The sequence below is a fragment of the Stylophora pistillata genome, chromosome 4, assembly GCF_964205215.1.
Source record: "Stylophora pistillata chromosome 4, jaStyPist1.2, whole genome shotgun sequence".
Lineage (NCBI taxonomy): Eukaryota > Metazoa > Cnidaria > Anthozoa > Scleractinia > Pocilloporidae > Stylophora > Stylophora pistillata.
The window spans coordinates 39262691-39285951 of record NC_142522.1 but is presented as its reverse complement, the minus strand read 5'-3'; the positions used below and the strand labels follow the sequence as shown (position 1 = coordinate 39285951).

Below are 23261 nucleotides of genomic sequence, written 5' to 3'. Positions count from 1 at the left end.
TCCACTCATGCCCAATCAATCTTTATTATTGGAGCCCAGTCAACTATATATTCCCTTAGAACACATTTATTAAAAGAATTTAACTGTCACTCCCAAGTACAAGGCATTGAAACCTAAAAAAGTAACATAAACAATACCATGGCCCAAGACTTCCAGGCATCCTTTGCAAGCTTCACTGAATCATTGTAGTCTTCTAAAGAACCCTAAAGATATTATCATTTAATAAGTAAAGAATAACCGCTGCTATTTTATGAAAAAAATTATGCCGACTTGATCGCAAAAAGAGTTTCAAACGATGCCTTTATTTTTGACTAGTTTGCTTTTCTATGGAGACAAACTAAGTGATCTTACTGCCCACATGACATTACAAGGAGTCTACAAGAAATAGATCAGTGGTCATAAACTGATTGTGTACGGATATGTGGCGTGCACGTCGATCACTTTGTAACTTTTAATTTTCAATTCAGGATTTACACCAGGACTCATCGGTGACCATTCGGAGACTATGTCTGTTTTGGATATGTAATAAATGCCACGTGTAAATGAGTTTTTGTACAAAGGCAAAAGCTCACTCAACCTGATTTATAGCTAGCTGACCTTACATTAAATTGTACACTCTTTACGACGGAAAACAAAACTTACTTGACGAACTCTTGCAATCGGTCGCCCATTAGAAGGACACACAGACGTTACAGTCTACAAGTGAGGAAAAAATTTACATCGCGAGTCAGCAATCGTTGTGTGACATAAATATTTGGTCTCGCATATTAATTTGATTTACCTCTCCTCTAGCGCCCCAAGAGCCATTAAAAACACCATTGTTTTCAGCTTTGAGTCCCAGATCTTTTAACCAGGCGTATTTTTCTTCTTCAATCAACAAACCTCCCTCCTGTATAGAGCAGAAAGAAGCCCTACTTAAGCCTACATAAATGGAACGAAACGCTAAGCTTTTAGGAGCCACCCGAAGCACTCGTACCGCCATTTTGAATCCCAGCTGAAAAGAACCCACGTGATTTTCGGGGGCGTAAAGAAGGCGTGATCGTACCCAGTTTCTTCTAATTGCTCGGCTGATGGACTCGAAGCCACGTCAATTCATTGGGGGTTGAGCGGTAGTACAAGGGTAAAGTTCGAGTACTAGGTATGTATAATTCTACCAGAATTTATTCTTATGTAGTACATTTTGAATTCATTAAGTGGATTGTATTGTAATCACTACAGTAATCGTGACATTTTTGACTTGTTCAAAGTACAAATTCAGCTCTACCAAATAGTTCTTGCAATGAATCTCAACAGGCAATCCATGAAACTTGAAATAACTTTGTTTCCTCGTCGTATGAAAATGCCTGAGATATTTCAACTTCAGTAGATTTCACTCATCATCAAAAGGAAAATGAGGTTATTTTTTTTATTGTAAAACTGCAAACAGTATAAATAGACTATTTGTCGATGTAAACTGTTCATAATTTGTATTCTACTTCAGATACTGGAGTCATCATGGGTGACATAGATACAAATTGTATGACCCTCACGCGGTTTGTTTTGAATGAGCAGCGAAAGATTCCCGGTGCCAGTGGAGATCTCACTCAGTTGCTAAATGCTATCTGTTGTGCTATCAAAGCAGTATCTTCAGCAGTAAGAAAAGCCGGACTTGCTCAATTGTAAGTCCGTGACTCAACAGCTACGCAATTTTATGCAAATTTTCAAGGTTTTATAGATCTCATCGGCAAAATACTGATATTTGCTTTTCAATCAAGGTTCATTAGTAAAGCGTGACAGGACTTTGAACCAAGACTAGATAAAACCTTCCTTTAACTCGAAATGTTGTTGAAAGAGATTGGAATAGCTGTTATTCCTAAATAGTGGGGTGTCAACCTTGTCTTGGAACGTCTTGGAACTTATTCTCCTAAATAGCTGGGTTAACCCTGGGAGATTTAGAATAACTTATCCATGGTGCTAATAATCTACAATAAATACACTGAAAATTTGTTGTTTTGATCCATATTTCTTGATTCAAATTGATGGTACTACACAGATGTGTGTTCATTTGAGGATTATCACTCATTGCCTTCAGTATTGATACTCCTTTTAGAGGAAATGGAATCATCTCTTTCAATTTTTATATGTTTGGGCTGTATGATACCTGACAATCACATAAATTAGACCCTCTGACAATTGCTATAATCTATCAACAGTTTGCATGAATTATGTTCAGGACCTACTTTATCATCCAAAATCAATTTCTATTTGAAATAAATTTTGTCCTGGTAATTGCTTTTACAGTAAATATTTATAACCAGTGAAAATGTTTTATTTTATTAACTAAGAGGGAAAGATTTCCATATAACCCCATACCAATAAAAAAACAAAGCCGAAGTCCCAAAGTTAATCTGTTGTTTTGTTTCTGTTTTCTTATATCCAAGAATTGTATGCATAATGAAGCATGGGGTTATATGGAAATCTTGGCACTAAAAGTTAACTTCTGCAATTATTTTGTAACTTTAATTAATTTTTCTCAGTTCATTGTTTATGTTTTTGATTTACTTATAATGAATTTTTGTGTATCCATATTCATATGTGAGCTGTTAACAATTTTCGTCTGTTTTGTTTATTCTTGTTATCAGTGTTTAAAAAGCCTAGTTGACCGAAGCTTACTGCTTGATTAAATTAAATTATCAGTCTTTGGTTCTCTCCACACAACCTACCTCAACTAACTTGACATTTTATGCCAGTTGTTTCTGTACTTCATTTGTAACTTTTAAAATGACAATAAAGTTTATTTGTTGTTAAAAGAGAAAGCAAAATGGAAAAAAAACCTCCGTTTTCTTTGGCTGTGACCTGGTTTTCACTACTTAGTGCAATTAATAACTTAAAAACAACTTGTCATGAAAAACTTTTCTCTAGAAATTAGTAAAAAACTTCTGATTTGATATGCGTTTCAGATATGGTATTGCAGGTGATACAAATGTATCTGGAGATCAACAGCAGAAACTAGATGTGATGGCAAATGAACTGTTTGTTAACATGCTGAAGTCATCTTGCACAACATGTCTTTTGGTATCTGAAGAGGATGAAACAGTCATCGAAGTGGAAACTGAAAGACAAGGAAAATATATGGTTTTCTTTGATCCACTAGATGGTTCATCAAACATAGAATGTTTAGCTGCTATTGGCTCTATTTTTGGAATTTCAAAGAAGGTAATTATTTTAAAGAAAATTATTTCTTCTGTCATGTCTATAATGTTTGATGTCATACTCCCCTTTCATGTAGTGTCAGGTAAATATAAACAGACTGAGAAAGATTTTCTAGAGTGAAATGAGAGGTACATGAAGACAACACCTAGAGCTTCAAACTCTTTACTTCCAAGATCTTAAGTAGTAGTTATAACGCTTCTCACTGCCTGCCATACAATTCTTTTGATGCTAGTTTAGAGAATTTGGTGTTGGAACATCAATCAGCCAAATATTGCCTAATTTATATTTTTCTTTATTCTTATCATTTGTTGGCCTAATAACATAATGATATTTTAAGGAGAAAGTCCGTCTTGGGTCACTCATGGGAGTTTATGAAAGGATTACGTGAACTAAGGTAGTTGCAAGGATAAGAACTAGCTTAACGTATGTTACATAAAACTTTTCTGTTGTTTAGTTGGAAAAGAGATTGGATATTCACAGGAGAGGGTTTTAGTGTTTATTTAGTAATAGTAATAGTAATAATAATAGTAATAGTAATCAAAGTTTAATGTCTTTACATGGGGCATGGTTACCCATATTGCCTGAGCCAGAGGCTCATGTATGAAACGCAAGACAACAACCCACGCCTCCCACCCACTTTATTTAAGATGTTGTATCACTTTTCTGTTCACTAAAAAGGAGCATGATGGACCACCAACTGTAGAAGATGCTCTCCAGCCAGGAAGAAATTTTGTGGCAGCAGGGTATGCTCTGTTTGGAAGTGCAACAATGGTGGTGATAACAACTGGGCATGGAGTCAATGGATTTACTCTTGATCCAGTAAGTACGTGGAATAGCTTTGTAGGCAGGCAAATTTTATTCAACTGAATGACAAGCTCAAGACCTAAAGTATTTAAATTATCTGCTGAACAACAACTTATTGGTCTGGTTGGCTCTCTAAATTTTTTTTCCAATTTGGTTATACTGTGGCACAGAAGTTTCTACTAAAAAGTCTATTTATTTATGACTTGCAACCTGTTGATGGAATTAAGATGAAAATTCTTGAAAGTCCCCACCCCCCACCCCCTTAGAGCAGAGCCCTGTGTTGGGTTTTTGGGTTCCACCTATTTTTGTTTTGGGTTCTACCTATTTTTGTTTTGGGTTCTACCTATTAGTATATTAATAAATTTGACAACAAAATAGGATCTCCAGAATGATTTAGATGCAATACATTCTGTGGCTACATAAACACTGAGTAATTATCTATAATTGATGAAGAGTCTTTGTTAGTAAGTTAAATGTTATGTCATATAATTACCCTCTTAGTCAAAGATGTTTTGGGGTTTGAGATCTGCCAATGAGAGGGTTTATTAATTTATCTTGAATGTTAATTGGTATTTTATGTCCATTGCTTGATTAGATATTATAATATTTTTAATTTGCTTTTATTGTTTAGTCCATAGGTGAATTTGTTCTCACAAATCCTGACATTAAAATGAAGCCACGTGGCAAGCCTATCTACAGCATAAATGAAGGAAATGCATGCTTGTTTGATGAAAGAGTCACTAAATACTTAGAATCCATTAAATTTCCAAAGGTCAGCATCAGACAAGGGTTCCATGAAATCAATTATGAAGGAGCCAATTTGTTCCTGGTAGTGTCTAGACAAACAATATCCACCAGCTTGGAGGAAATAATTTGCACAATCACACAGTCAAAATCTTCCAATATTTTGATGCACCAATAAAGATCACACCCCAAGTTCCTTAGGGATCACTTGACCTTCTTGTCGACGTTTCCCAGACAGGTCTTGGAAGATCTTTAACTAAAAAATCGTTAACTTGGGTTTGAAGACTATGTTGTAGGTAACACTTAATATGAGGATGAAAATTGACCTTCTTGTCAATGTTTCCCAGTCAGATCTTAGAAGATCTTTAACTAAAAAATCTTTAAATTGGGTTTGAAGACTATGCTGTAGGTAATACTTAAAATGAGGATCACAATTGTTATTAAGGATCTTGAAAATAAGTGTGTTTTACAATTTGTTCTCATGATGACAAAGAAATTAATCTCCATTTCAATGTGATGGATTGTGGAACTATTCTTGTTTGTCATTTATCCGATCTGTAGGATGGTAAATCTCCTTATGCAGCCCGTTATGTTGGTTCAATGGTGTCAGACATGCACAGGACATTAGTGTATGGAGGAATTTTCATGTACCCTGGAAATAAGAAGAACCCCCGAGGAAAGGTATTTATTGAAAAGTAAAATTTTCCAATTTTGAAGTTTGTTTATATAATAACGGCTGTATTGCATGCTTGTATGTTTCTATTGTATCTTTGTTTGATTGTATGTTTGTATGACTGTCTGTTTGTTTGTATGTTTGTATGACTGTCTGTTTGTTTGTTTGTTTGTATGTTTGTATGTTTGTATGCTTGTGTGCTTGTATTCTTATATGCTTGTATGCTTGTATGCTTGTATCCTTGTATGGTTGTTTGTTTTTATGTTTGTATGTTTGTTCTTGTCAGGACCAAGATACAAAACATAAGAGTGTAACATCTTGATGACCTCTGTCATCATGGTCATGATCCTCAGCATCGTCATCATCATCATTATTATTGTCACTTTTATTAACATTTTCATTTCTCTATCACTATCATTGTATTATTACAGGATAATCATTCATAATTATCATTATCATTGTCTTCACTATATCACCATTATTGGTTGAAGTAGGTTATATTTACTTACTAATTTAAGAGTGGTGAAATGTGTTAGGCCCGTTTAGTTCTGATTGTTTTTTTTTGGTCCTGATCACATGTGCTCTTATTAGCCAATGACTTTGATTCTTGTGAAACTCTTTTGATATCAGTTATTTTCATTCTTTTTTTTTTATTTTAATTTTGTAAATAGCTGCGCCTCCTGTATGAATGTGCACCAATGGCATATATCATCGAACAAGCTGGTGGAATGGCCTCAGATGGCAAACAACCAGTCCTAGATATTAAACCAAAGGAACTCCATGAGAGATGCCCTATATTCATTGGATCAGCGGAAGATGTGAAAGATTTCCTCAAGTTTAACTCAGCATAGTGCCCTATTTCTTACATTTTCTTTGAGAAATAAAGAGTAACATGATCTGAATACAGTTACTGTTAGTAGTACTTCAGATGTTATGTCACTAGTGTTCTTCTGTAGTGTTAGTAGTTAGGCAACAGACTATTTTAAAATAATTTCTTACTAAGGATGGCTGTTTCAAACTATTGTTAATAAGCAACTAGGGTGCATTATATTTAATATTTAACAGTGCCAATAGAAAAGAGCATTTTTGCCACCAGCCATGGCAACAGAAGGTTGTGTCATTTGTTTGTAAATAAAAGCCTACCTAGCAAATATGCCTGAGTGTTTCTTTTTGTACTTTGGGGATCAGGTGGCATATGTGTTAAACCAGTTATTTTAAGAACCTCCTTGGAATCTAGAAACTAAATTCAGAACTGTCAGCCTCTGTGTATGTAAACTATTTTGATTGCACCAAGTCAGGGGAGCAAATTGTATTAAGAGAAAGAGATGTTGCCGAACAGGCAAAAAGGAACAGAAAATGAGATGTGGGAAATGGAGAAGAGAATAGAAATCGTTCTAGAGAAGCAATATCTAGTCATACAAACTCTTTAAACTTTATAACTTTAAACTATATAACCGATACTCATGGTCTTAAAATAAGTGAGAACTTGCTACCTTTCTTGAATCAAGAAATGGATAGACATTCTAGTCTTCTCGGATAGGGATGAATAAACCGTAGGCCCCGTCTCCTGCAGGGTTAGAGGTAGGAGACATTAATTTCCCACGCGCGAGATTACTGCGCGGTGGATGTCCTCCCCTGGGTGGGACGGGTGGGTGTTGGCCCTGAAAAGCCCCTATAGGGAGTGGTCAATTAACCTATGTATGTATTTATGTATAACTGTTCTTTTTATCATTAATATGATTTGAAACCTGGTCGCATAAATTTTTTTATCTTTTTTTTCTATTCTTTTCTTATTCCTTTTTTTCTTTCAATGTACGTTCTTCTGTAAAGGATACGTTGAATACTTCCAGAGTAAAACGCACATGTGATGATAACCTTTGACGACGTAGCTTATGCATTCAAATCGATAACAAAGTCACAATACAGAGGTGAGACCCATAACAAGCATCGAACAAAACCCGAAAAAACTAAAATGAATGCGAAGGACCCGATCGATTCGTCGAACGATGGCCAGTGTCGGAGCTAAACCGGAACGAGTCACAAGAGGGTTGTGTCTAAAAGTACTCTCTAGTGACCATGGGTGCAGTCATTAATCTTGTCTTGTCAGAGTATGTGACTGGAAATAAAAAAAGAAATCATGCGTTTTTAACAATAACCATATAATTTGGACTTGTTTTTGTGCCTTTTTCAAAATACATACTGTGATAAAAAATAGCATAATTGAAAAAGGAAAATTTGAGCATGACTAAGTAAAAAATCCATACAGTGCTTGTAGCATAATATGCCACTCTTATCAACAATTCTCTAAGGGTCTAGTCGGAGCCCGCCCTTTTGGAAAAGAGGGAAATTACGCATCTTATATCTATTTCAGCCTACGGAAGTGTCTATTTCTTTTTTTCGATTGATTCACTATTATTATTGTAGGAAGTGACGTTATGTCGATGTGATTATGATGTTAGCCAAACATAATATTTCAGTTACTTTTGATCACGCACAGTCACTCATTCGTGCAAATTCGTTGTCACTCGTGGTCATCCGTGGTTTTTCGTGGTCACTCGTGGTAACTAGTGTCTACTCTTAGATACTACCGAAGTAAAGATTTAAAAAATTAATAATGTGCGATGATTTTTTTTCTGACATTCGATAGAAAATTTTGGGTAATACATAGAGCCAATGTATTTCGAATCAGCTTTCGATCAGTTTCGCTTCTGGTTTATTCTGATATTTGAAGGGTAGTTCACAAATTGCAAAACTGTTAAGTATCGATAGCAGTGTGTTCTAAATGGGACGACCTCATACCGCTTAACCTTGTAAGATGTTTCAAATGCTGGACATTTAATAACGGGTTTCTTTTAAATGCGAATGTATTTTTTTACAAGTGTAATACGGAATAAAGAGCACGCAAGCTTGCTGGAAGTAATTTAGAGATGATATCTGCCATATTCAGATAGGTGCGGATGCTTGTATGTTATCGCCGAAACGCATCACAGGCCAACCTGAACGCACCAAAACAAATAATTACCTGATTTATGGGCGAATAACTCAAGATTTACTGATAGAATAAACAGAAACGACATTTAGTCATAATTTAATTTGTTTAGAGTTGAGTAGCCTAGTCGGGTTACATTCCAAGAGATGGTGTGACATTCTCTTCCAGAGGAAAGCGTCCTCAGCAACAGCGATGCCTTGCGGGAAGGGAAAAAAAAACACAACCGAGTCCTTGAGGTTATTCGGCATGACCTTTTTAAAAATTAGACCGATGAAATTTTGCCAAGTCGACAAGGTCTAAACAGGCATAATCTCGATCTTTCCTAGAAAACAATTAAGCGGTTGTCTTCGATTATTTCAGGCAAGGAGGTAAAGCCCGAAAAAGCTGTGGTGTTTTGTTTCTGTACTTGATGCAGTGATGGTTTCTTCCTTGTCATACCTCTTCTTATTATCTTCAATCTGATGCCATGAAAGGTGATCGAAGACGCGTAGGTGTATAAATACAGAACAGAAGTTATTTCGAAATGGCGAATAATAATCTTAAACCTGACATTGTTTATAATGAGATAGAATAAATATATGAAAATCATATATTGAACTGCGGTATTTGATACGTATGATGCACGATCCTCGCAGTTGATAGCGCTATTTAAGCAATAGCGAAATTCAGACCTGAAAAAAATCAGGCCTGTACGGGACTCAAACCACTGACCTCTGCGATACTAGTGCAGCGCTCTAACCAATTGAGCTAACAAGCCAACTGAGAGCAGGCCGTTAAGTTGATTCGTAATGAACCCGTGAAAGTGATAAATGAGATAGAATAAATATATGAAAATCATATATTGAACTGCGGTATTTGATACGTATGATGCACGATCCTCGCAGTTGATAGCGCTATTTAAGCAATAGCGAAATTCAGACCTGAAAAAAATCAGGCCTGTACGGGACTCGAACCACTGACCTCTGCGATACTAGTGCAGCGCTCTAACCAATTGAGCTAACAAGCCAACTGAGAGCAGGCCGTTAAGTTGATTCGTAATGAACCCGTGAAAGTGATAAATGAGATAGAATAAATATATGAAAATCATATATTGAACTGCGGTATTTGATACGTATGATGCACGATCCTCGCAGTTGATAGCGCTATTTAAGCAATAGCGAAATTCAGACCTGAAAAAAATCAGGCCTGTACGGGACTCGAACCACTGACCTCTGCGATACTAGTGCAGCGCTCTAACCAATTGAGCTAACAGGTCTGAATTTCGCTATTGCTTAAATAGCGCTATCAACTGCGAGGATCGTGCATCATACGTATTGTTTATAATATTACGAACCTCAGTCGAGATCGGGTTGTCGAGATACTCAAAGATATTGTCAACCAAAAATGTTATGAAGAAGGAAAATGTCTATATTATTTGGGAATTTCTGGAGTCGGCCACGGATTACAATTTCGCAAGTTGTTCAAGCTAGTACCAAATCATCAGAAACATCAACCCGGTAATGGTGTCATACATGTGTTAGGCTCGGCTTCTGGTGAATTCAGCACAAGAAGTTACGACAAAGGCTAAGTTACTGATCTGAAAAAGATGTATGGAACCAATATCTCTTTGTTCGCTAAATACCTGAAGAAATTGTTCGAGGACAATTCAAAGATAACTGATTACCCATTCGTAACTTCAGAAGTGTATATTCTTTTGCTATTCGAAATAGCAAGACGAAAAGTAGAAAATTCGGGCAAATCGACTCCAAGAAAGAAAGAGTTCGACGCACTCCTAATTGATGAAGCAATTACAGATCTACTGACACTTATGATCGACAAAAGTTGTAAATTCGAAGACATATTTTTAAAAGAAGGATGTTATCATTGCTTTACTGGCGAACCTGCAGATAGAAGAAGTAAAATTACCGATATTAAAGAAAAGTTAAACCCAATGGAACACTTGGATTAAGACATCAACAAATTCCGGTTGTCAGAAAATTTATCACTGTCGGAAGAGACCAGTTCATCATCGAAGGACGAGACCAGTTCATCATTGTCGGAAGAGGCCATAACCCATACTCGGTCGAAGACTCAGGCAAAGGCGCAGAGGAAAAAAAGGAAATAGTTTCAGGTAGACTGATCGGCACTTTTGTACTTATTTTTTGTGGAAAACGGCTCGTACCACAGTCTTCGAGGTATATGCCTTCAATTTAGGTCACTCTTTCTACTTTGTTCAACTACTCTGCTTGTTTTGGAATGAATATTGGGGAAGGACTTTGTTATAAAGTAAACAACATTTTTGCAAAGCGTCCTCGGCCCTTCTACTGATGTTAATCGCTTTTTTTCTTTGCAAGAAAGATGGGCCATGAAAGAGTTTTCCTCAAGATAAGTCAAAACCATTCCATTGAAAAAATATTAATTTCAGCGTCTGCGTGTGTTGCCTTTTCAGTCCATGTCAAAATATATTTCCGTAGTGACGCAAAATAAATTTAGTGTCCATTGGAGTTACTTGGCAGTTTAGTAATAGTTGGCTGATTATTAAAGTGTAGCGGTGTAGCTTTTTTTTTGTTAAGTCTACGTTTTGAACACTTATTTCAGGAGGTTTTTATTATGACGTCAAGATATAATTTTCCTGCGGCGATAGCAAATTCGTAAATGGTTATTTCTTCTTATAAGCTATAATTATTTTCACGGGGTATTTAGATCAAGCGTGAATGTTGTTTCCAAACTTGCAAAGACATATGTAAATAGCTTAATAATGCTCACCTTTTCACCATAAGTCGCAGGAGCGATTTTTCTCCCTTCTAAACAAAAATCGGCTCAATGAGAAATTTTTGGGACTCAAATAAGACTTGAAGTGTAATCGTATGTAAAAAAAAATTCTATGTGGACATGCGCCTATTCATTAACAGAACACAGATGACTTCAAACTGTCGAAAGAACAACAAAGTAGCACACAAGGCGCAACCGAGTGTGTCACTGATCAGCTGATATTCAGTCTGACCAACTTATGATTTCATCTCTTATCAGTTATTGAGCAGATCCACAGCAATGTGGAATCTATATGTTTCATATATAAAGAAGCAAAAAAAAATTGTTAATGGTGACGCGCCATCTATAAGTCGGTTCTTTAATATATCATAAGCAAGAATCAATCAAATCACGTGTCAGCTTATTATATAAATGTAGCTGGACATTGCTTGAATTTTGTTTTTCCACTTTGGAGTGAATATACTGAATAAGCCATAATAGGAGTGTATAAAATAAGGTGGAGTGAGCTTCATATACAAAGTTTGTTGTAATGGTTACCTTTTTATAATAAAGGTTTTATACCGTTTTTTCTTTCCAGTAAAGTCATCCGGGGTTGTTTTTCGGTTTGGTCCCCACCCCCCCCCCCGACAAAAGCAAAATAAATGCAAAGAAACCTGATCGTTTCGTTCAATGATGGCTTGTGTCGGAGCTAAACTGGGACGAGTCACAAGAGAGTTGTGTCTAGGGTACACTTGATTAACCATGGGTGCAGTCATGATCTTGTCTTATCATAGGATGAAACTGAAAACAAGGAAGAAATAATGATTTATTAACAGCAATTATATATGCAGTAAATGGTTTGAACCCGGGGGTAACATGTGAAGGTGTAGTCTGATCGTCCGGGTGAGTGTAGTCCTGAGAAGGACTGTTGTCGGTGGCAGTGACTGACGTTTCGACAACCTGTGCGGAAGTCATCATCAGAGTCAAGTGAATGATTGTTGTCAGTAGAATGTTCTTATTCCAGTTCGTGTGAAATGATCGGTTGGTTTTGCCGTGATGTTATTGGCTGTAAGACTCAAGTGACGTAAGTCGGTCGTGATTGGTCTGTTTCGGTCTGTCGGTAAAGTTAGGTTGTTCTTTTTCGGTCGTTTGTGATGTTTATGTCGTGAATGAGTCGTTTGTATGGGGCGGGTAGTTGTTGACATCTGTTTAGGGGAGTCTGTTCTAAGTTAGTAAACCAACTTTCCAGAGTCAGTCGTTGAAAATAGTCAGTGCTGTAGGTTAGGCATTGCGCAGAGTCCCAGTCAATGTTGTGGTTGGTAAGTCGATGGTGTTCAGCAATGTGATTGCTGACATCACCTTTCCTCGTCGCCCGTCTGTGTTCAGTCAGTCTTGTTGTGAGGTTTCTGCCAGTCTCACCGATGTAGGAGGCTTGGCAGTCGGAACAATTGATCTTATAAATCGTTCCCTGTCTGTTTAACCGCCTCCTGGTTAGCTCAATTGGTTAGAGCGCCGGATTGTGTTGTGCGGGAGGTCGAGGGTTCGAGCCCCGGCCGGACCAATACTCATGGTCTTAAAATAACTGAGGAGAATTTGCTACCTTTCTATAACATCAATGAAATGGTTAGATATTCTAGTCTTCTCGGATAAGGACGAATAAATGGAGGTCCCGTCTCCTGCAGAGTTAGGGGTAGGAGACGTTAATTTCCCACACACGAGATTACTGTGTGATGGATGTCCTCCCCTGGGGTGGGATGTGTGGGGGAAAAGGTGAGGTCGTTACAGGGACTAAAGCGGCTGCCAGAGGCGCCTGATAATGCTGACGTCCGATCTCAACCTTAGTAACACTGTAGACCTTAGCAATTCAGCCTATGCTGCTATTAAGGTATCGAATCATTCACTTTCACTTTCACTTTCACTTTCACCTGTTCCTCGGTTCGTCTTTGTCTTTAACGTTGGTTAGTAACTGACGTAGTGTGGTGATGGGTTTGTGGGCGACGCGGATATCGAAGGGTAGTAATATCCGCGAGATGTTTTCAGACATGCCTTTTATGTACGGTATGGTTGCTGTAGTCGTAGGGGTTGCGGTGTCGTTTGTTTCGGTAGTGGTAGTGGGTCGGTGAGTGTTTCGTCGGATGAAGTCTTTGTTGTAGTTGTTCTTCGTAAAAACACGGTGAAGGTATTTGTTCTCGTCGGATAAGCTGTCTGTCGAGTCACATACTAGTTGTGCGCGTCGTGTTAGAGTTCTGATAGTTGTGGCTTTGTGTGATGTAGGGTTGTAGGATGACTCGTCTAGTAATCTGTCGGTGTGTGTCGGTTTCCTGTAAACTGTCGTTCGTAATGAGTTGTCGTTGTGGCTTACCAGGCAGCCACAACTATCAGAACTCTAACACGACGCGCACAACTAGTATGTGACTCGACAGACAGCTTATCCGACGAGAACAAATACCTTCATCGTGTTTTTACGAAGAACAACTACAACAAAGACTTCATCCGACGAAACACTCACCGACCCACTACCACTACCGAAACAAACGACACCGCAACCCCTACGACTACAGCAACCATACCGTACATAAAAGGCATGTCTGAAAACATCTCGCGGATCTTACTACCCTTCAATATCCGCGTCGCTCACAAACCCATCACCACACTACGTCAGTTACTAACCAACGTTAAAGACAAAGACGAACCGAGGAACAGACAGGGAACGATTTATAAGATCAATTGTTCCGACTGCCAAGCCTCCTACATCGGTGAGACTGGCAGAAACCTCACAACAAGACTGACTGAACACAGACGGGCGACGAGGAAAGGTGATGTCAGCAATCACATTGCTGAACACCATCGACTTACCAACCACAACATTGACTGGGACTCTGCGCAATGCCTAACCTACAGCACTGACTATTTTCAACGACTGACTCTGGAAAGTTGGTTTACTAACTTAGAACAGACTCCCCTAAACAGATGTCAACAACTACCCGCCCATACAAACGACTCATTCACGACATAAACATCACAAACGACCGAAAAAGAACAACCTAACTTTACCGACAGACCGAAACAGACCAATCACGACCGACTTACGTCACTTGAGTCTTACAGCCAATAACATCACGGCAAAACCAACCGATCATTTCACACGAACTGGAATAAGAACATTCCACTGACAACAATCATTCACTTGACTCTGATGATGACTTCCGCACAGGTTGTCGAAACGTCAGTCACTGCCACCGACAACAGTCCTTCTCAGGACTACACTCACCCGGACGATCAGACTACACCTTCAGCAATTATATAATTTGGACTTGCTTTTGTGCCTTTTTCGAAAAGCATACTTTGAGAAAAAGTAGCATAATGGAAAAAAAGCACAATTTCGAGAATATCTTAAAAAAAAAACGAGTAACGTTTGTAGTACAATATGCCACTTTGACCAGCATAATCTATAGTGGATCTATTCGGAGCTCACCCTTTTGGAAAAGAAGAAAATTACGCTTGTTATATATCTTTCAGCCTACGGAAATGTCAACTTTTTTTCGGTTGATTCCACATTACTAATATTGTATGAAGTGACGTGATGTCGATGTAATTATGATGTTAGCCAATGATACTGATAATTTCTTACTTTTGATCACACGCAGTCACTCATTCGTGTGAATTCGTTGTCACTCGTGGTCATCCGTGGTTTTTCGTGGTCACTCGTGGCCACTCGTGTGTACTTTTAGACACGACCAAAGCAAAGAATTTTAAAAATAATGTGCGTACAAGCGATACATAGAGCCAATGTATTCTGAATCATCTTTCACTCGTCGCAATTCTGGCTTATTCAGGTATTCATTGCGAAACTGTATCGATATCAGTGTGTTCGAAGTGGAATAAACCGCTTGACCTCGTATGATTTCAATTCTTGACATTTTATGACGGGTTTGTTTTAAATATGAACACATTTTTCACATGTATAATACGGACAAAGAGCATGCAAGCTTGCTGGAAGTAATTTAGAGATGATTTCTACCTTATTCAAATAGATGCTGACACTTGTCGGTAATTGCCAAAACACATCACAGCCCAACGTGAACGCGCCAAAACAGATACCTGATTTATCCGCAAATAATCTAAGAATTACTGAAAGAGTAGAAAGAGGCGACATCTAGTCATGCTTTAATTCTTTTAGAGTTGAATAGCGTTGCTAGTTGGGTTACATTCCGGGATTTAGATGGTGTGATGACAACGATGCCCTGCGGGAAGGGAAAAACTGAAACAAATTCTTTCAGATTACTCGGTATGACCTTTTTGAAAATTAGACCAATGAAATCTTGCCATGTCGACAAGGCCTAAACGGGAACAGCCCTGATCTTTTCTAGGAAATCATGAATCTGTCGTGTTCGATTATTTCAGCCATGAATGTAAATCTGAGAAAAGCTATGGTGTTTCGTTCCCGTGCTTGATGCAGTGATGGGTTCTTCCTTCTCATACCTTATCTTATTATATATCTTCAGTCTGATGCCATTAAAGGTGATCGAAGACGCATAGGTGTATAAAAACAGAACAGAAGTTGCTTCGAAATGGCGAGTACTTGTCCTGAAATTATATATGACTTATGGGCTTCAATCGAGATCATGTTGTCGATCTACTTACACGTATTGTCAACCGCGAGGATTATCAAATGGAGCCAGGTACGACTCCCCTGTTTTATTTCGGAATCTCTAAAGTCTCCGAAGCACTACAATTTCAAATGTTATTCAAGCTGACATAAAAAAGAAACAAATATCAACCCGGTAATGGTCCCATAGAAGTATTCAAAGATTCTCAATCAACTATGAGAAGTTACGACGAAGGCCTAGTTAAGACCCTCAGTTAAGGATCTGAAAAAAATCCATGGAACCAATATCTCTTTGTTCGCTAATCACCTGAAGAAATTGTTTGATAACAACTCAGAGATAGCTGATTACCCATTTGTAACTTCAGAAGTGTATATTCTTTTGCTATTCGAAATAGCGAGACAACGAGTGAAAAATTTCCCCGACTCAACTTTCCTTAAGAAAGAGTTGCACGCAGTCAAAGTTGATGAAGCAATTACAAATCTCATAGACCTGATGGAAACAAGTTGTTGTAAAGACGGAAAGAATTTCATTGCTTTAGTGACACAGTTCCAGAAAGAAAAAATGCAATTGACGCGATTGAAAGAAAACATAGAACGCTTATGCGTCCTCAAAGAGAAGCGCCGGAAAACGAGGAGGCCGATGAATTGGATCAGGAAAGACTGAGGAAACTGCGGTCCGAGTCATTGTCGTCGGACGAAGACTCGGACAAAGACTCGCACAAAGCCCTGCAAAAAGACAAGGACAAAGACACCGACAAAGACACCGACAAAGACACCGACAAAGACACGGACCAAGACCTGCGAAGGAAGACCCGGCCGAAGACCCAGACGAAGACCTCAAAGCCGTTGGGAAAGAAGTCGAAATAGCTCCAGGTAGACTGATCCGCACATTTTGTTCGACCTGTATTTTTTGCGGAAGACAGTTAGTACCGCAGTCATCAAGGTATATGCCTTTGATTTAGGTCATTCTTTCTACTTATGTTCTGCTACCTTGCTTGTTTTTGATGGAGTAGTGGTGAACTAGCCTTAATGTAAAGTGAACAACCTTTTTGCAAAGCATACTCGGCCTTTCTACTGATATTAATTGCTTTGTTCTAAGAAAGATGGGCCATAATTTTTTTTTCTCAAAGAGAAGTCAAAACCATTTCATTGAAAAAATGTTAATTTCATTGTCTGCGTGTGCTGCCTTTTCAGTCTGCGTCAAATTATAATTCCGTAGGGACGCAAAAAAAACAAATTTGGATTGGAGTTACCTGCGGCAGTTTATTAACAGGGGGCTGATTATTGAATCGTTTTTCATATTGTAGCAGTCTAGCTTTTTGTCTTTTTTTTTAAGTGTACATTTTGAACTTTTGAACACGTACGTCAGGAGGTTTCTATTATGACGTCGAGAAATAATTTTCCTGCGGCGAAAGAAAAGTCGTAAGTGGTTATTTCTTCTGACAAGCGAAATCATTTTCACGTTGTATTTAGATCAAGCGTGAATGCTGTTTCCAAACTTGCGTAAAGACACGTACGTAAATAGCTTAATAATGCTCACCTTTTCAAACTAGGTCCCTCAAGAGACTATTCTCCCTTCTAAACAAAAATCGTTTCATTGAGAAATATTTTGGAAATGAATAAGACTTAAAGTGTAATCATATGCAATAAGAGAATTCTATGTTGCTATGCGTCTATTCACTAACAGAGCACAGATGACTTCAGCTTTATAAACAAAGATTGTTATAGCTGTCACCTTTTTATAGTAAAGGTTTTATGACGTTTTTTCTTCCCAGTAAAGTCATCCAGTGTTATTTTTCGATTTGGGCGCCCCACCCCTCCTCCCCACACCCCACTTCTCCCCTTCCTTCAACAAGGTCAGCCCGGACATTTTCTGTTTACTCTGTGACTCTCTCCCCGTGGGTTATTTATTTTTTTACTCTAGCGCACAGTGCTGGTCGAGGAATTAATGGCCGAAACGCAATTACTCTAATTTTTTATCTTTTTGATCGAGTTTTGCTGCCTAGACGAAAGGCTGACTTGAACGTATCATACACAGAATATCTTTATAGGCATCGGGTTATAAGTTCGGCTAATTTGTTCAATTGCGTCTCCATGGGTTTGTTTCAAGATGAGTATACTATGGACTACCAGTTTCTGTGAAAAAATTGTTGACTTACGGAATCCCTCAAGTCCTAGAAATCCGTTTTCTGTAGGTACTTCGACTGCCATTTCCAAGGCTTCAATTTAGACTTCCTTTGCTTTCTTTGTAGAAATTTCCCTTTTTTTCACTTTCTTCGACCATTTCTTATTTGGAAAACTTTTTTATAATAATGATAATAATAATAATAATAATAATAATACTAATAATAATAATAATATGCCCTCGGCTGTTCACTTTGTACCTTAACCCGATAGCCTGGAAATTAAAAGCTAGTGAGGGTTACCGCCTTTCTAAACCAATCAGTGCAAAGATCACCGACTTGCTGTATATTGATGACCTCAAGATTTACACAGCATCAGAAGCGAAGTGAGAGAGGATTATGAAGGGAGTAAGGAATGCCATGGAAGATGTTGACTTACAGTGGAATGAGCGCAAGTGTGCAGTGGTACACGTGAGGCGGGGGAGGCTCCAGGAGCCGGAGGAGAACGGGATTGGCGCAGGCGAAGCCATCATAAGTCAAAGGGAAGACGCACAGTACAAGTTTCTGGGAGTGTTAGAGAACGTTAAACAACAAGACGGCCTGGTTTTGGAACAAGCCGAGAAAGAGTATTTGAAGCGGCTCTCAGTAGTATGGTCAAGTCCCCTATCTGACTACTACAAGGTCTTAGCAACCAACCATGTTTGCGCTCCCTGTCATGAGCTATTTCATGTGGACTCAAGTGTGGCCAATCGCTGACCTTCAAAGAATTGACCAGGAGACACGAAAAATTATGGTAGAGAATGGTGCGAGACATCCCTTGGCATCCACAGACCAGCTTTACATCCCTAGGAGTTCAGGCGGACGAGGACTCAAGTCGGTAGAATCTGAGTATAAGTTAATTAAGATCAAGGCCGCGGTTGAACTGTGTGCAACTACAGACCCAACGTTAAAGTTGGTACGAGAGTTTGAAGAGAGGGCTGCCGATAAGGGGCGACGTTCTATACTGAAGGATGCGAACGGTTTCCCAAGGGAGCTTGGGATTGAGCTCGAACTAGAGCACCCAGAGCCAGTTGGCCGGACAGAGGAAGGGGAACTGGTTGACAAGAAAAGATCGGAGTGTTCGCCAAGAAAGCCTTGTACACTAAGCGTCGCCAGGGGATCGAAGAACAGAGATGGCAAGGCAAGTTAGTGGCCAATCGGTGACAAGACGATCAGCTCGACAGGAGCTGTTTCTCGCTATTGTGTGAATGGAGAACTGCTCCCACTTACACAATAGCAGCACTTGAGGAGTTATACCAACAGCTCCTCCCGACAAAGGTATATAGCACCAGAAAAGCTAAGACAAGCGGTGACTCGGATGTGAGGTGTGGACTATGCGGGAGAGTGTGGCACATGTGCTAGCAGGGTGTAGTGCGCTTGCTCAGACTGCGTACCTTACTAGGCACAACGCAGCATTTAAGATCCTCTTTTTCGAGCTATTGGGGGATCACGGGCTTTTTAACACGGTACCTCCATGGTATTCACCCACCCAACCCAAACCCATCTATGAGGGAGAGAAGGTGACGGCATACTGGGATGTTCCAGTCTTTGCAGACCAGACGGAAGTCAGGGCCAACAGGATAGACGGTCGGATAGTGGACAAGGCGCGCAAGACGGTAACACTGCTGGAGATGAGCTGCCCATGGGTAGACAATTGGGACCACAAAGACGAGGAGAAGATCATGAAGTACGCCCCGCTTCGTCTAGAGCTCAAGAGACAGTACCCGGGTTTTCATATCATTCAGTACAACATAATCATCGATGTCCTGGGAGGGTACTCGAAAGACCTCAAGAAGAGCGTCAGGGAGCTTGTTGGATCAGAAAGGAGTACAGCAGTGTTAGGTAGAATGCAGAAGTCTGTAGTCAGCAGTTCACTCAAGATTGCAAGATCTTTGAAAGTCATGAGTTGAAGACTTCATCTTAGCCATGTGTTATTTTGTTGAGTTTTTAAGACATCAGGGACTAGCCACTAGGGTTTTTTTTGCTTGTTTTTTTTTTTTTTTTTTTTTTTTCTTTTATCATTTTGTATTAGCTTTTCTTTTTTTTTTTTTTTTTTTTTTTTTTCGGGGGGGGGGGGTACATATGTAAATTCTAAACATGTTAGCTGGCCACGTCCTAGACGCCCAGCTTTCGTGTTTATAGGTTCTGGCAACCAGACGTTTTAACTGCCATAATAATAATAATAATTATAATAAAAAATAATAAAAGACAATTTATATAGCGCCCTATCCAAGAGCTCTAAGGCGCTTTACAATCAAGGTAAAAAGTAAAATAATAATCAAACATACTCATTCATTAAAATAACGCTTAAAAAGATAAGTTTTAAGATTACGCTTAAAAGTGTTAAGATCTATACTGCATTTTATGGTTCCAGGTTTGTCATTCCACAACTTAGGTGCGAGACAGAAAAGGCGCGATCGCCATAAGATTTCAATTTGGAGCGAGGAATTACTAAAAAGTTCTTACTCGATGATCGCAAAGACCTAGTAGGCTTATGAGTTTCTAACAAGTCACTGATATAACTAGGGCATAAATTCTTTAAAGCTTTAAAGTAAAAAATAAGATTTTAAAAATAATCCTCTGCTCCACAGGGAGCCAGTGCAGTTCCCTCAGTAAAGAAGTAACGTGATCATGCTTGCGACCACATAAGATCAGCCGTACCGCACAATTCTGGGCTAATTGCAATTTATGAACTAAATGTTTCGGAAGACTATATATCAGACAATTACAGTTGTCTAATCTGCATGTAACGAAGGCGTGTACTAACGCCTTAGTACTACTAACTGACAAAAACTTTCTAATCCGAGAAATATTCCGGATGTGAAAAAATGCAGATTTACAAATAGCCGAAACTTGACGTTCCATATTTAACGTATTGTCAAAGATTACACCTATGTTCCTGGCATAGTTCGAAGGCTGTACAACAGATCCATCAATCGCTGTAAAATAAGGAGGCCGAGAAGCAGACAGATTGCCCGATCCGATGACCAAAAGCTCAGTCTTATCACCGTTAAGTTTGAGTTTGTTCAATGACATCCAAGTTCCAATATCTTGTTGGCAGGCTTCGATTCTCGTAGTAGTAACTGATGAAACCGAGTCAAGCGAAAAACAAACTTGACAGTCAGCCGCGTAAAAATGGAAGTTCATATCATGTCTTCTTATAATGTCGCCGAGAGGAGAGGTATACAGTAAATACAAAATCGGACCAAGAACAGATCCCTGGGGAACTCCAAACATCAGATCAGAGTGAGAGGAATTTGATCCATTTATGCTAACGAATTGACTGCGGTCGATGAGATAAGACTTAAACCAAGCAAGAACCTTGCCTTTGATACCAAACCGAGTATTAAGTCTGTGAAGTAATATACCATGGTCGACCGTGTCAAATGCCGCAGATAGATCGAGCAGTAATAAAACAACAGTACAACCACGATCCACAGTACGTAAGATGTCGTCATGAACTCTCAGAAGGGCAGTCTCAGTGCTATGCAATTTCTTGTAAGTAGATTGTAATTTCTCATCAAGGTTGTTGTCATCAATATACTACACAAGTTGTACCGCAACCGATTTCTCCATCAATTTATAGACGAACGGAAGGTTAGAAACAGGACGAAAATTCTTAAAATCTTCAGTATCTAAATTAGTCTTCTTCAACAATGGAATAATCAAGGCAGTTTTGAGTGAGTTTGGTATAAGAGCCTCGTCTAAGGAACGATTTACAATATCAGTTATCACTGGCAGCAACCTTGGTAAACATCTAGTTAGCACAGAAGCTTGTAGCGGATCGAGAGCACAAGTTTTCACTCTGGAGGATTTAATAAAATTAGCTATAAAGTAGGTAGAAACACGTTGAAAAGTTGCAAATTCACAGGGCCGGGATTGAGTCGCAGAGTTATCCAATTAAGTAAGGGAAATTCGGAAATCCAGAACCATGAACAGTTAAACTATCGCTTATACGTCGTATCTTGTTACTAAAGAATGATTTGAACTTTTCAGCTATAGCTGATGTCGATTATAGATTGAAGAGTGGAGTTGAATTGATAAATAGCTGATGAAAGGTCATCGTTTAGAGGTGATCTAATTAGCGCGGAGTCTTCAGAATTATTCATTCATTTGGCTCGTCTTGGTGGGTTTTTACAACATTATTTCCCGGCGATTGTTCATCTAAGATGAGCGAACTTGGTCTTCATTGGCTTCTTTCGTTGTTGCCCCGCGGGTTTTTATTTCCTCTTCGCAAATAATTACATAGTCTCTCGCTCTTTGCTAATGGAAGCGCAAAACTAGTTTTCAATGCCTTGAATTATACGGTTTAGGGGTTTAATTGAGCCCCTAATATAAAGCCCCTAACCCTACCATCGCCAAAGCTAACGAAACACCTCCATACTTTTTTCTTTGCTGATAAAATTGGACTTTAACGTTATTCGATGGCAGCCCCGGGAGAAAGGAAGCTAAAGGGGGAGGGAGGTACCCCTCGGAATCTTGGTTGGGGATTTCAACCCAATTCTCCGAGTCCTTACCATACTTTAGAAGAGAACATGGTATATTTTCCACAACCGTTTTCAAACCTGGCTTCTGGAAGTTCAGTGTATTTGGTTTTATTTTGTGGTGCTCAAGAAAAAGAAAGAGATAAACTGAACCAGACCAGCTCCAATGGTATGTTATGGTTACTCAATTCTTTCCTCAATTACTCAAATAGAGTTGAAGGGACAGACACATTTATACTATCTCCTGGTTCCTTTAAAACTCTGTACTCAATTCAAGACCATTAGGTCCCAAAATCGAGACCCATTTTCAGACCAAAACAGCGTGTAATACCTGGCTCATACAGGGCAACTCCTTCCTAGATTAGACTTTATGAAAGCCTTCTTTTCTATATATAGAAGCCACTAAGAAATCCTGTGCATTAAAACGGTCCTTCAGAAAATTGGAATCAGTCGAAATACCTCGTTTTGATTCGAGATGACCTGTAGTATCCTTATGCTCTCCGTGATATGTGAGACATGACAGCCAAGAGGGCCTCAATGAGGTGATGTCTTGCACTGCTAACGGTTAAAATTTTTGCCAATTTACGGCTAACGATTAATATTTGTCATTGTTGTCACCAGATTTTTCTTATAGTTAATTTGTATTGCGACTAACGGTTAAATTCTGTCAATTTGTATGCCCAACGGCCAAACGTTAACCGAGATTGAGACCCTCAGTCAAGAACGCCCCTAAAAAAAATCTTCTCAGGCTATAAAAAATTTAATTCAACAAAGTTTCTTTTTCACATGTATCCTTTAGACGAAATATATGAAAAGGAAACACAATTTTACAGTCTTTAGACTTGACTTGGTTTTTCCTCCAGCTCACTAGTAG

At 38.8% G+C, this 23261-nt stretch overlaps 2 protein-coding genes and 1 pseudogene across 3 annotated transcripts in view; 2 read left to right on the top strand and 1 right to left on the bottom strand.

The window, feature by feature from the left end:
* The window catches only part of LOC111337300 (alpha-aminoadipic semialdehyde dehydrogenase), a 24542-nt gene extending 23523 nt beyond the window's left edge, over positions 1-1019 (bottom strand). The window contains exons 1-4 of one of the 2 annotated variants that reach the window (XM_022943575.2): positions 977-1019; positions 782-889; positions 643-696; positions 138-203 (exon numbers count right to left, since the gene is read on the bottom strand). In XM_022943575.2, the coding sequence (XP_022799310.1) occupies positions 138-203; positions 643-696; positions 782-889; positions 977-982 (234 nt within the window). In that variant the 5' untranslated portion in view covers positions 983-1019. Of the gene's footprint in view, positions 1-137; positions 204-642; positions 697-781 lie in introns of both variants that reach the window. The other variant, XM_088758393.1, reaches the window with a different exon arrangement.
* A 40-nt stretch (positions 1020-1059) lies between these two features.
* Positions 1060-6564, top strand: LOC111337301 (fructose-1,6-bisphosphatase 1). Its single transcript, XM_022943576.2, has 7 exons — positions 1060-1138; positions 1481-1658; positions 2940-3195; positions 3871-4011; positions 4628-4768; positions 5302-5421; positions 6085-6564. Exons 2-7 carry the CDS (start codon positions 1495-1497, stop codon positions 6262-6264), a joined length of 1002 nt encoding a protein of 333 aa, XP_022799311.2. The 5' UTR covers positions 1060-1138; positions 1481-1494; the 3' UTR covers positions 6265-6564.
* Positions 6565-18053: 11489 nt separating this feature from the next.
* LOC148733673 (uncharacterized) lies at positions 18054-20769 on the top strand (annotated as a pseudogene).
* The last annotated feature ends 2492 nt before the right edge of the window (positions 20770-23261 follow it).